Source organism: Kogia breviceps, chromosome 4 (assembly GCF_026419965.1).
Source record: "Kogia breviceps isolate mKogBre1 chromosome 4, mKogBre1 haplotype 1, whole genome shotgun sequence".
Classification (NCBI taxonomy): Eukaryota; Metazoa; Chordata; class Mammalia; order Artiodactyla; family Physeteridae; genus Kogia; species Kogia breviceps.
The window spans coordinates 179,088,815-179,102,892 of NC_081313.1; the positions used below are offsets into that span (position 1 = coordinate 179,088,815).

The 14,078-nt window shown below is 57.3% G+C and overlaps 1 protein-coding gene across 4 annotated transcripts in view; it reads left to right on the forward strand.

Moving 5' to 3' along the window:
* Window positions 1-10,662, forward strand: part of DPP9 (dipeptidyl peptidase 9) — a 41,961-nt gene extending 31,299 nt beyond the window's left edge. For 2 of the 4 annotated variants that reach the window (XM_059062032.2, XM_059062037.1), the window contains 6 exons: window positions 1,559-1,704; window positions 2,655-2,801; window positions 4,555-4,707; window positions 5,330-5,472; window positions 6,823-6,934; window positions 9,566-10,662. In XM_059062032.2, coding sequence (XP_058918015.1) covers window positions 1,559-1,704; window positions 2,655-2,801; window positions 4,555-4,707; window positions 5,330-5,472; window positions 6,823-6,934; window positions 9,566-9,658 — 794 coding nt within the window. In that variant the 3' untranslated portion in view covers window positions 9,659-10,662. Of the gene's footprint in view, window positions 1-1,558; window positions 1,705-2,654; window positions 2,802-4,554; window positions 4,708-4,829; window positions 4,965-5,329; window positions 5,473-6,822; window positions 6,935-9,565 lie in introns of all 4 variants that reach the window. The other 2 variants (XR_010840461.1, XR_010840462.1) reach the window with 2 other exon arrangements.
* The last annotated feature ends 3,416 nt before the right edge of the window (window positions 10,663-14,078 follow it).

Below are 14,078 nucleotides of genomic sequence, written 5' to 3' on the forward strand. Positions count from 1 at the left end.
AGCCTCCAGGGTGCCAGGACTCTGCCCGGCTGACCCCGGATTCCAATGCTGGCTGCGGAAGAGAAGGCAAGTCAGCTCATCTCGCTGAAATGTTTCCTCACCTACAGAACGGTCCAGTGAGTGGCAGCCCGTGGGATGTAAACCAAGCGCTCACGTAGCAGCCAGCCCATAGGAAGCGCTCACGAAAGAGGACACTCTTCCCTGAACCCAGCCCTGCCACTTGCAGATTTCTAGAACATTGTAGGAAATAGGAGTCCCTGGAGTTTGGGCTGGAAAACAGTTTGTCACATCACCGCCCCCAAAAGCTGAATAAGTAAGCAGGCCCCTCCATCTGACAGCTCAGTCCCTGACTCTCCCCATGTCACCATGGATGTGACAGCGTGGGACCTCTGGCCCTGGTTCACAGAAGAGGAAACTGAGGGAAGGGAGAGGCCTGCCAAGGCACCCAGCACAGCCAGTGGGACAGCAGTGGGGGCGCGGGTGTCCCGATGCCCAGCCCCGGGCGTGCAGCAGGCAGACGGGGGGGGCATCGCTGCCCCAAAAGTCCAGTCTCACCGTATTCGTGGGCCATATCTGTGAGAAGCTGGCAAGCTGGCCCGTGGGCCAACTCCGGCCACGTCCAGTCATTTCGGCATCACCCGTGGTGGCTTTGGGGCTGCAGCAGCAGCAGAGTCAAGTACAGTCAGCCCCTCCCTAGCCACAGGTTCCGCATCCATGGATGCAGCCAACAGCAGAGAGTTCCGAAAAGAAAAACCTGAGTTGTGCGTGGCAAATATTCACATAGCACTTGCATCGTATTTACAACTATTTACATAACATTTGGTATCAGGTATTATTAGTAACCCAGAGTTGACTTAAAGCTAAAGCACGCGGGAGGGTGTGCGTAGGTTATATGCAAATACTGTGCTATTTCATATGAGGGCTTGAGCTTGGGCAGGTTTTGGTATCTGAGGAGCGCCCTAGAACCTATCCCCCGAGGATACAGAGGGACGAGTGTGGTTACAACCCAGAGACACACGATGGCTCTTCTGCGTGTAAAGCCAAAAATACTCACTACTTAGCCTTTTACGGTAAATATTTGCAGACCCCTGACGTACATCACTGTTTACTTATTTTCCTCTTAAATCGACACCCTATTTAACCTACATGGACTTAGAGGAAGAGTTGTCTTCACCACTGGATTGGAAAACCAGTGTTGCTTTGCAAAGATACAGGTAACCGTGAAAATCAGAGAGAGCCCCCTCCCCGCCACGCAGCCGGCCGGTAATCGGATCCCAGCGCCATTGCCACCTCCATACCAGACGAGCCAGTGCCGGGGGCTCTGGAGCTGGTCCCGGCCAGGCTGTGGCCTGGCCCGAGCCGGCTCCCAGGGTGCAGGGCCACTTCCGCCCTCAGCCTCTGACTTTAACTGTCGGGCGGTGCAGGAGATGGGGTGCCTCCGGTCCACCCTCTGGGGCTGGGGGCGTCGGCCAGCCGTGGGCCCCGCTTCGAGGTGGGCTTCCCGGGCCCGCCCTAGCCCAGCCCGGCCCTCAGAGCCACAGCCGCTCTGTCTCCACAGGCTGCCCCCCGGATTACGTGCCCCCAGAAATCTTCCATTTCCACACGCGCTCGGATGTGCAGCTCTACGGCATGATCTACAAGCCACACGCCGTGCAGCCAGGGAAGAAGCACCCCACCGTCCTCTTCGTGTACGGTGGCCCGCAGGTGGGCGCTGCCCTGCTCCCCACACCCTCCTCCCTCCACCAGTGCCCCTCCCCATCCCCGCTGACCATGCAGGGTCCTTGGGGGCCACTGGCTCTCCGCACCCCCCACCCTCCGGCACAGCCACCCTTTCACCTGCTGATACTCCCGTGTCCCTCTGGGAATCCCACCTAAACCCGGCATGTGTGTCTGGGCCACCTGCCCAGCAGTGACCCACTCTCACCCCTGGTCACCAGCTTGGGGACAGAGGTGGCCAAGGGCCCTGGGCCCAGCTCTCTGAGAACGGGACAGGCCAGGCCGGCAGGTTGGCAAGCAGGTCCATCTAAGAGAGCGGTTCTCTGCTGGAGGTGGTCTGTCCCCCAGGTGGCACTTGGCGATGTCTGGGGACATTTGTAGTTGTCGCAGCTGGGGTGGGGCATGCTCCTGGCATCTAGTGGGTAGAGGCCTCGGATGCTGTCAACACCCTACGGTCAGCGGGCTGCCCCTACCCCCAGAGGACGATAAGGCCCCGAGCATTCATTGTGCCAAATAAGGGACTGGCGTAAGTGACGTTACTTGGGAAGCACACCGCCCTCCACCCTCGGCAGTTTTTGTGTCTGTTTTTAGAGATAACTGAAGGGTAGAAAAGAAAGAGGCTGAAGAAATATGGGAGTAATTCCATGGAGGGCCTGGGGCAGAGGCCCTGGCCGAGAAGGGAGCCTGGCCGGGGCCTTCCTCTCTGTAGCACATCCCAAGCACAAGGCCTGGTGCACAGTGGGCCCCCGTCTGACCTTCCCCTCCCCACCACGTCCACAACCTGCCCGGGGCCATCCGTAGCCTTCACGATAGAGCACAGGCCCCATCTTCAGGCTGTAAGCCCCCGTCCCGTCCCGCTGGCGTCTCGCCCGTCTAGCCCTTCCTGCCCGTGTTTTACTTGTATTTCTCACACTCGCTTCGTCTCGCCTTCCCCACAGGTGCAGCTGGTCAATAACTCCTTCAAAGGAATCAAGTATTTGCGGCTTAACACTCTCGCGTCTCTGGGCTATGCCGTGGTCGTGATTGATGGCAGGGGCTCCTGTCAGCGGGGGCTCCGATTTGAAGGGGCCCTGAAAAACCAAATGGTAACATCTCTTCCCAGTCCCTTCCTGTGTGGTGATGGGGGACCTGGGGCTTGGGGGCAGCCCTGGGGCACCTTCATCAAGGACAGTCCTGGCCAGGATGTCAGTCATAAGTGGGGCAGCCTTTGGAACCAGAGGGAACATCCACTCTGTTGCTCAGCTCTGAGCTGGGCCTGTGGGGAGACAGGTAGTCACACGCCCCACCTGGTGCCTAAAACCCAGATGCAGCCAGATACGTCAGTGTAGGCCTGATCAGTGGGAAGTCCCAAGGGTTGGGCAAGACAGGCACTTGGTGGCTATGGAAGTGGTGCTGATGGTGGTGATGGTGGTGGTGGTGGTGGTGATAATAACAATAGTGATCATGATGCGGATGTTGATGGTGATGATGGTGATGAGGCAGATAATGATAGTGATGGTGGTGGTGATGCTGATGATTATGGTGATGAAGATGGAGATGGTGGTGGTGATGATGATGGTGGTGATGAGGATGTTGATGATGATGGTGATGAGGATGTGGATGGTGGTGGTGATGATGATGGTGATGAGGATGTTGATGATGATGATGGTGATGAGGATGATGGTGGTGGTGATGATGGTGATGAGGATGTTGGTGGTGATGGTGGTGGTGATGAGGATGATGGTGGTGGTGATGATGGTGATGAGGATGTGGATGGTGGTGATGATGGTGATGGTGATGAGGATGTTGATGATGGTGATGAGGATGTGGATGGTGGTGATGGTGATGGTGATGAGGATGTTGATGATGGTGATGAGGATGATGGTGGTGGTGATGGTGATGATGGTGGTGGTGGTGACAATGATGATGGTGATGAGGATGATGGTGATGAGGATGTTGATGGTGGTGATGATGGTGATGAGGATGTGGATGGTGGTGATGATGGTGGTGGTGATGAGGATGGTGGTGATGAGGATGATGGTGATGAGGATGTTGATGGTGGTGGTGATGAGGATGGTGATGAGGATGATGATGATGATGATGGTGATGAGGATGATGATGATGATGGTGATGAGGATGTTGGTGGTGGTGATGGTGGTGGTGGTGGTGACGATGATGATGGTGATGAGGATGATGGTGATGAGGATGTGGATGGTGGTGATGATGGTGGTGGTGATGAGGATGGTGGTGGTGGTGACAATGATTATGGTGTTGAGGATGATGATGAGGAGGATGTTGGTGGTGGTGATGATGGTGATGAGGATGTGGATGGTGGTGATGATGGTGGTGGTGGTGACGATGATGATGGTGATGAGGACGGTGGTGATGATGATGATGATGGTGATGAGGATATTGATGGTGGTTGTGATGATGGCGATGGTGCTGGCGGTGGTGGTGCTGGTGGTGGTGATGACGGTGATAACACCAGCTGTTCATCAAGCCTCAGCATACGCCAGGCCTCAGAGTATAGGACACTCAGCATCTCCTTTCATCCTCACACCCACTGTAGACTCGGTCCTATTCATGTTAACGTCCTCGTTTTGGGGATGAGGAAACTGAGGCCCAGAGAAGGGACATGACTTTCTCAGAGTCAGCCAGGGGATGGCGGGGCAGGGTTGGTGCCAGGCCTGTCTGACCGGCACCCCAGACAGCAGATTTGCATGGGGCCTGGAGAGGGGTAGCTTCCAGAGAGCTGCTTTTGATCCCAGAGGAAGAGGGCTCCCTGCAAGGGAAGAGGTGGGACAGCAGGGCGCGCGCCTGGGAGGAGACCGCTGAGAGGTGCCTGGCCTCATCCCCCAGGGCCAGGTGGAGATCGAGGACCAGGTGGAGGGCTTGCACTTCGTGGCCGAGAAGTACGGCTTCATTGACCTGAGCCGGGTTGCCATCCACGGCTGGTCCTATGGAGGCTTCCTCTCCCTCATGGGGCTGATCCACAAGCCCCAGGTGTTCAAGGTGGGTCCTGCCCCCGCCTCCTCCCTCCTGTCTGCCAGCGCCCACCCGTGCCCCTTGGAGCCCGCCCCCCCGGGGGAGGCATCTTGGCAGGGGCCTTGCCACGTGGCTGTTTCTCCCCGCAGCAGCCCCATGGGGCCGAGCCCCCCTCCTCATTGCCCGCCACTGCTGACCCCAGGATGGCGTCCGGCTGCACAAAACCCCGCCAGCAGCTCTCTGTGGGAGGCTGAGCCCGGGACCCCGGCCTCGGATGGGCAGAGGTGGGGCATGGTGTGAAGAGCGTCGGGGGAGGGGCCCCCAGGCCGGCGGCACTGTCAGGGCACCGCGGGGCGGCGATGAGGAGGCGGAGGCGGCAGGAAGGCAGTGGGCCCAGGGAGGGGCCGATCCTGGCCCCGGCGCGCTCGTTCAGCTCACCCACCCTCCCGAGACAATGCACGGTCCACGGGGGAGACACATCTGAGGGCCCCTCCCCTGGCAGCCCCCGTGTGCATGCCCGCTCCTCACGTCCTCCGGGGGAGGCCCCGGGACAGCCGGCCAAGCGCAGGCTCCCAGGACCTGACCTTTGTATGTGTCTCTCTCTTTCTTTCTCTCTTTCTCCCCCCGCTCCATCCACTGTGGCCCTCAGGTGGCCATCGCAGGCGCTCCGGTCACAGTCTGGATGGCCTACGACACAGGGTACACAGAACGCTACATGGACGTCCCAGAAAACAACCAGCTTGGCTACGAGGCGGGTTCCGTGGCCCTGCACGTGGAGAAGCTGCCCAATGAGTAAGGCCCCCACCTGCCCTGACTTCAGGGTCACCAGGGCTGGCTGTCTACAAAGCTGGCCCGTCTGTGACCGGCTGGGTGTGGCTTCCATACCTCCCACTCTGCCTGCCCCTTGGTCCCCTCCACTCCCGCAGCCCCCCTCCTCACTGCTCCTCACTGAAAGCAGGTGCCTGGGTTCTCTTGAAGCGAGGAGGGAGGGAAGCCCCCCCAGCCCTGCCCCCAGAAAGATGGAAGGGAAGGTCTAGAGTCGCACCTTGCACGTGCTGGCTCCCCTCATCCCCCAAACACACGGCCTACCATGGACCCCCTGAGTCAGTTTTGAACCTGAACGGCCTCTGTGGTTCTAATCTCTGTGAACACAGGTCCACACAGGTTCTAATCTCTGTGAACACACATGTAGGTGTGTTGGACCAGCTCTGATGTCCCATGTCACACTTTGGGCATTGGCTTCTGATTCGCCGATCAAAAAGAAACTGGTGTGGCCAGTTTCTGGCGTGGCTCTGTCTGATGAACCTGGGCCCCGTTTTTAGTGCCAGTGTTCTCGTCCCAGGCTGACCCCGCCAGGGCCCCTCTCCCCGCAAGGCTGCTCTCTGGTCTGGAAGGTGGCCTGGGCTCCACGGTGGCGTGCTATCGTGCAGCCAAGCTCAGAACCCACTGCTCCGTGGCCACTCCGATTTACGTTCACATTCATCCCAATTCACTAGAACAGTAAAACCATGGAGACAGAGGACCAGTCGTCGCCCGGGGTAGGGAGTGACTGCTCATGGGCACGGCGGTTTGCTCCAGAGTGATGGAAGTGCTCTGGAACTCAGGATAGACGTGATGGTTGCATGACGCCGAATGCACCAAATGCCCCTAAATCCCTTTAAAATGAGTAAATTTTAGGTTGTGTGAGTGTAACTTCAATGAGTTATTTTTATTTATAAACCAAAATTTTAAAAAGTAAGTTTCCTCGACCACCCTTGCCACGTGTCAGGCGCTCGGTAGCCACCTGGCGGCGATGGGTGGCGCAGGTCTAGAACGTTCCATCGTCTCAGAGCGCCCATGGGCAGCACTGCTCCAGAAGCTTCCCCGAGCTCAGGGCATTCCAGGCACAGCCTCTGCGCACACCCCTGCCCTCCTCTCCTGGAAGGAAGTGAGGGGTCTCCCAGACCCGCCAGTCGTGCGCCGTGCACGGGCTTTGAGTTCCGCCACGGTCTGCTGCTGAGCTGCTGCTTCTGCCCTCGCTGTCCTGGGGCTGGGCGGGACCCTGGGCCTCCAGCCCTGGCTGAGCGTGGACTGTGGTGCGACTGCCTATGGGCGGGAGAAGGGGGCGTCGCCCCAGACCCTCAGGCCCACCTTGTCTTCCAGGCCCAACCGCCTGCTCATCCTGCACGGCTTCCTGGATGAGAACGTGCACTTTTTCCACACAAACTTCCTCGTCTCCCAGCTGATCCGAGCAGGAAAGCCTTACCAGCTCCAGGTGAGTGGCTCCTCCCAGGAGCCCGCAGGCTGGGCAGCAGTGGGTCGGGGCACCCGTGCCCCACCCCCAACCCTCACACCTGACTGCCTGGCTCCACACTTAGCCGGCTCCCTGAGTCCCGACCACCGTTCAGCAGTCGTGCGCTGATCGCTCCGGGTCCGCGCCGCCCTCTGCTGGCGACACCTGGGAACTGGGCCCGGTGGAGGGAGGCCGATGTTACCGAAATGAGTGCGCATGCGCGCCAGGAACCTTGCTTTGAAGGAACTGTACAGAATGCTGAAAGCATTGGGGGCGGGGCGGGGCGGGGCGGGGGGGGTGTTCCTTGACGGGGGTCAGAAAATAATTCCCCGAAGAGGTGACATTTAAGGGTGCTGAAGAGTAAGTGGGGACTCATATAGGCCTGGGGGCGGCTTTGGAAGACACCAGACAGGAAATTAGTAGAAGGGAGCAGCTCCAGGACGGGAGACCAGGGTGGCTGGAGCCAGCAGGAGAACAGCTGGGGAGCAGGGTGTGGTGACCGGCATGGCAAGCCGCGTGGGCGGGACTTCGGCGGTAAGGGGTGGGCCCCGGGAGGGCTGTTGTGTTTCGAAGGGTGAGGCGAGGTGTCAGGCATCCCTCTGGCAGCCCTGTAGACAGAGGCCCATGGGGGCCAGTGGGACATGAGCCACAGTCAGTTGTCCCGGCAGGAAAGGGGACGGGAGTGGGGAGCGAGAGGCCTGGTGGATGCGGAGGAGGGTGGGGGTGTGCTGGAGGCGAGAGGGACAGATTTTATTACCCGCTGCCACCACGCAGTCTTTCCGCTTCCCGGACGCCTCCATGCGCTCTGACCTGTCAGGGGAAGACACGTTGCCATTCAACAAACGGGGAAACTGAGGGTCGCCGGGCAGGAGGGACGGGCCGAGGGCCCTCTGGCTGGGCATGCTCTTGCCAGACAGGGCCGGAGGGAGGCGGGGCTCCCTGGGGGTGAAGAGCTGGGTTGGGCGCCGCCTGGCAGTCCCGCCCCCAGCTGCACGTGCTCTCCAAACACAGGCCAGAGGCAGCTGCACATCAGAGCAAAGGAGTCAGGCGGGGGCAGGGTGGATCCTCACCTGTCCCTTCTGAGCCTCAAGCCCTGAGCCTCGCGGCTGGCATAGCCGCTCCCTCTCCGTGCGGCCATTGGTGGCAGGTGCTTTAAGATTGGGCCTTGTCTCCGCATCTGTGAAATGGGCGTGATAAGCCCTGCCTCCCAGAGGTTGGGAGGGTCAAATGAGTTCTCTCGGGAAAAGCATCTGGCACACAAGGGAGGCCCAGAGGCTTGTGCCCCTGCCTCCCCAGGGGAAACTGAAGGTGAGACAAGTCGCTGCCCTGGGGGCTGCGAGTGGGGGAGGTGGAGCACGCCCAGCTTGCTCTTCAGACACCGGCAGCAGTTGGCCTGGAGGCCAGCCCAGCTTGTCGGTGCGTCACGTTTGTTGTCAGATGTCAGGCCTGGGACTGGGGGCTGGGAGCAGTGGGGAGCCAGATGGCCCCTCTCCCTGCCCTCACAGCCCAGAAGGAGGACGTAACCAGACACCCAGGACCCAGGGTGGCACGAAGGGGTGGGTGCAGCGGGGTCTGTCGCAGGCAGTGCCGCTGCCCCGGGCCTGGAAGGAGTGGGGCCCGTGAGGCTGTAGGGGCAGCAGGACCCAGGAGTCCAGGTCTTGATCTCAAGCTGGCAAGTCCTTGCGGACCTCTGAGCTGGGGACCGTATGATCAGACTTGTGATTCATCCAGGATGGATTCATCAAGGCAAGGGCGGAGGAGGGGAGATCTCTGGGTAGTTTGATGCATTCCTAGGGTAATGCATTCCTAGACTCTGGAGCAGGTTTCACGCCTACCCCATGAGCCCTCAGGGCTCTTCCGAGAACTGTTGGGGTGCAGGAGCCCTCATTTCATAGCCAGAGGCGAGACCCACATCCCTGTCACCATCTACCCAAGAGCCTGGACATGCGCTCAGCCAGGTCTCAGGGACTGGGTGATTCCTTGGGCATGGCCCTTGGCACCAGCATGCTGCCGTTTCTCTCTGGGGATGAGCCCCCCCTCGGGTGGTGAGCAGACCCAGGAAAGCACCTGGCACAGCCTGGGGTGGGGAGGCTGTCCTGGGGCCTTAGCGTGTATAATCCCCAGCGGGGCCTGTTGGTGAACTGAACTTGACTCAGGTGGAGGCACCAAGCGTCTGTGAGACGTGAAGCCACAGGCATTCCACAGAGCTGGGTTCCTTGCAGCTCCCTGGGTTTGGGGGATAGAGCAGCAGCACAGTTTCTTCAGGCTTTCCTATGTGCAAGTCCTCTGTGTTTGAGACCTTAGCTTGCCCAGGCCACAAAGACCCTACAGGGTCTGAATTCTTCGCTCAGCTTTTATGGAGGGCTGCCGTCAAGCAGGCTGTCACTTGCCCAGAATTAACGCAGCAAGCTGGCCATGGAGGGGGGATTCGAACCTGGGTCCCTCAGTGCCGGAGCAAGACCTCTTCTGTTTCTGCACCCTCCCCGGGGGGCGGGGGGGCGGGACCAAGGCCCTGAGGAGGGACACTCTGAGCCCGGGGGTGGAGGGGTTCGGGGATAGCGGGGGTGGAGCGGTGCCTCGGTGCCACCAGCCTTGCCTCCTCTGTCCACCCAGATCTACCCCAACGAGAGACACAGTATTCGCTGCCCCGAGTCCGGCGAGCACTATGAAGTCACGCTGCTGCACTTTCTACAGGAGCACCTCTGAGCCCGCGGGCCGCCACACGCGGAGCTTGCACAGTCAGAGCCCAAGTGGCTTCGCCGCCGCCGCCGTTGCAGGAGGGGGGTGGGGGACGAGGCAGGAGGGACTGAGCGGCCCCACAGGCCCTGTGCAGCGCCTCCTCCCACCGACCCCGCGCCCGACCGCCTGCCCGACCGCCTGCCCCGGGAGCTGCCGCCTTCACCCCAACGCCTTTTACTGTTTTCGTTAACGCTCCTGGAGTCTCTGCCTGCTGCTTCTTCGTGGCCAGGATGGAGAGATGAGGCCAACGTCCACGAGGCACGTTCCTCCTCTCCCTGTCGTCCAGGAGCAGGAGCCTCAACTCCACTGGGCACCGGAGGCCAGAAGAGACTCGGAGGAGCCGGGCCTTTGCCCCGGGGACCCCCAGGCCCAGCCCGGCCACCGGCACAGAGCATGCGTCGCCTTTCCTCCCCACCCGCCCACTTCATATTTGTGTTTCGTTTTGTTTTTCTTTGGGGTGGGGGGTGGGCATTTTTCTTAATTATTTAAAAGAAAGCAAGGGGTGCCTAAATCTAGATTCGGGGTCTGCCGCCGGGCCACAGGGTTCACCCCAGCCAGCACCCAAAGCCCACAGCGGGAGTCGTGCCCGGCAGGCCGTGAGCGGTGCGCAGGGCAGCGGGGCAGCCGTCCGGCCCGGCTTTCAGGCAGGCTCTGAAGCGCGCCCAGCCCCATTCTCGCCCTCTGGCCACACGTTTCTGCCTGGCCCGGCCGCCCAGACCGGGGTTCCAGGGCTGGGAGTGGAACCCTCCCCGCCTCAGGGTTATCCTTACTCCTTCCTTTTCCTCCCGCCAAGAGTTCTGCCACGGGCGCGGAGGGAAAAAAACAAAACAAAAAAAACCACAAAAAAAACCCCCACCAGAGACGAACCACCTCTACACATTATGAAAAGAAAATATTTTTGTCGATTCTTATTCTTTTATAATTACGCGTGTAAGAAGTAGACTCATTAAACGATGCCAGATGGAAGCGTCGCCACCTGCCTGAGGTTCCTTCTGAACCCCTGGGGCTGGTGATGGGGGCTCCTTGAGTGGGCGGGGCTCCTGGGAGGAGACTGGGCCAAGGGCACGGCAGTCCTTGCAGCCAAGGATGGGGGCGCTGCTTGCCCAGCGGTGCTGCCGTGGCACGAAGTGGGGGCATGGGGCACCACCCCTCAGCCAACTGGCCCAGTAAGGACAGGCCCAGAGGTCCTGAGGCAGCCCGTGGGTGCCTCCGAGGTGCCCAGCCCATGGTGTCATGGGTGGCCTGGCCCTTACTTCCTTTTTGCACCTCTCCTTGTCTGGAGACTTGACTCAGCGGTTGGGGGTCAGGACACACCGATAAGGGAGGGCAGGCCGTGCCCCTCTTCATGTCTGTCCTAACAGCTGAGAGACTAGGAGACCGGAGACCATGCCTGCGCAGAGGGCACTCTTGGTACTTGAGTTTCTAGCAGCACGGTGGCCTCTCCCTGTGCCATCACCTGCTCCATCCTTTCGGAAGGTCCAGTTTTATTTTTAATGGCTTAAAGAGGAAAACAAACCAGTACAAAAGGATACAGAGAGGAAAATACGCCCTCCCTCCCGAGAGGTAACCCCTCCCCCCCGAGAGGTAACCCCTCCCCCCCGAGAGGTAACCCCTCCCCCCCGAGAGGTAACCCCTCCCCCCCGAGAGGTAACCCCTCCCCCCCGAGAGGTAACCCCTCCCCAGTCTCTCTTTTTAATACCTGCCTTCTATTCTGCCCTGTGAATGTGCCATAATTTATTTTGCCAGGCACCTATCAAGGGATAACATAGATTATTCTGGGCTTTTTGTATAAATCAACAGACTTTGTCAAAGGCCAGATGGTAAATATTTAAGGCTTTGTAGGCCAGACAGTCTCTGTTGCAACCGCTCAACTCTGGCCCTTGCAGTTCAAAAGCAGCCAGGGGTGATGTGTGAATGAGTGGGCGTGGCTGTGTGCCAATAAAACTTTATTTACAAAGCCACACAGCCGGCCAGATTTGGCCCACAGGTTGTAATTGACCAACCCCTGGTATAAAGGATCCTACAACAAACAGCCTTGTAACATGGTTGGGGCATATGTCTGAGAGTATAGGATAAATTCCTAGAATTATAAAAAGGCATATTTTTAATTTTGAAGAATATTGCAAATTACCTTCTAAAGAATGCTTCAGTGTACACACTTCGTGGTGAAGTGTGCTTGCTCCTCCATTCCTTCATTACTACGTGTTATTTTTGCCAATCTTAGGAGTGACACGTGGCCTCTCACTGTAATTCAAATGCACATTTATGTGTACGAATATTTTCATGCTTTAAGACACTTGTTTAGGAGTAATCATTTGCCCACCTTTCTTTTGATCTACTGACCTCACTGATTTGTAGACACTCTTTATATATGAAGGAAATCAGTCCATGGTCATACATATTGCAAGTTGAACTGTGTTGCTGATCTCAAACTGTTTTATGGGTAGGAATCTCAGCCAGTGAATGTTTAAAATCATCTCAGGAACAAGAAGATGTCTTGCCCTTAGTCCGCTGTGAAAGAAAGTGGAGAGGCAACTAGTCACAAGTCACAGAATGACAGAAGCTGGTGAGCAAGGGGGCACTGGTGTTGCCCGCCGAGGCTTGGCAGACCGCGCCCTGTAATTGTCTCAAGCAGGAACTTTTGAGGGGTAGGGGTGGGAGTGGGGTGGGGCGGGGCGTGCCTCACAGCATTCGGGATCTTAGTTCCCCAACCAGGGATCGAACCCACACTCCCAGCAGTGGAAGCCTGGAGTCAACCACTGGACCGCCAGGGAAGCCCCTCAAGCAGGAGCTCTTCATCGGAACTTACTACCCCTACCTTCCTCGGTCAGTACTCAGCATCCATCGGCCAAACTTCAGTCAGTTGTATTCCTGCCCGGACAACAAGGCCTGGGGAGGGACATGGGGGGATGGGGAATGGGCAGCTACAAAAGGACAAGTATCTGCTGGCAGAAGGTCTTGGTCTTGGAGGTGGCAGGTTAAGAGACCTTTGTTTTCTTCATGGTTGAAACAGGACCACTTGTTTTCTCCACCACTGGTGGGATTTCCATCTGAGGGAGGGTTCCCGCTCTGTTTCAGGTCACCCGTGTACGTGCTCGAGTCCTTTCTTGGTGGAAGTGCTCAGCTCTTCCCTAACTGGCAAAAACCCATAAGCGATGGACATAAAAACCCATTTCATATCGTTTGCAGATACTTTCCCAGTTTGTCATTTGCCTTTCGAACATGTTTATGGTATTTTAAAAATTCTCTATTTTTTTAATTCAAGTATAGTTGATTTATAATGCTGTATGGTGTTTTGTTTTGTTTTTTCGGCCACACCTCGAGGCATGCTGGATCCTAGGTCCCCAACCAGGATGGGATGGAACCCATGCCCCCCTCAGCGGAAGCTCGGAGTCCCAACCACTGGACCACCAGGGAAGCCTCTGTTTTTGTTTGTTTTTTTAAAATCAACTACAGACACATGAGAAGTTGCAAAAACAGTGCAGAGTCCCGTGTACCCTTCATTCACCCAGCTTACATCTTACCTAACCCTAGCACACTGTCACACCAGGAAACTGATGTGAATACGACGCAATTAACTAGACTTTAGACCTTATTCAGATTTTATCAGCTTTCACATGCACTCATTTGTGTGTGTGTAGTTCTATTCCACACTGTCACCTGTACAGATTCCTAGAACCACCACCACAGTCAAAATACAGAGCTGTTGGGGACTTCCCCAGTGGGTCAGGTGGTTAAGACTCCGTGCTTCCACTTTAGGCGGCCCAGGTTTGATCCCTGGTCGGGGAACTAGGATCTCACATGCCCTGCGGCCAAAAAGAAAATACAGCGCTGTTTATTCACCACAAGGGAGCTCCTTCATGCATGCTCTTTATTATGTCCTCACCCACCCTGTTTATGGTGTCCTGACCATGGAGAGAAGAGTCGTGATACTCATGTTATCAAATCTTTTCTTCCTCTATGACTGCTAGATTTCATGTCATGATCAAAAAGCAGGATCTTGGGAATGATGGTTTTTTTTTTCTTTTAATCCCTTCAGTTTTTTGTTTGTTTTTTGGAGGCAAAAAGGAAAACGGAGAAACAAGAGGCTTGGGGCTCAGTCTTTCTGAAAACACACACACACCTACCCCTCTTTGAGTAGGAAACTCAAGACCACTCACAACTGAAATACCTTGTTAGCAAAAGCACTTGGCCACTAGTTGAATCCTCCATAGCGACAGGCTGGTTAAACACAGCGCTGAGGTTATGGGGATATAAGGGAATCCTGCTGTGTTTAACACAGAATAGGTCTGCCGGCCTCCAATTTATGGAGCCAATTCCTAACGGTCCACAGCAGCCAGCTGCAAAGAGGGAGCTATTTCTGCAGAAATAGTGGAGTTCCCTAATG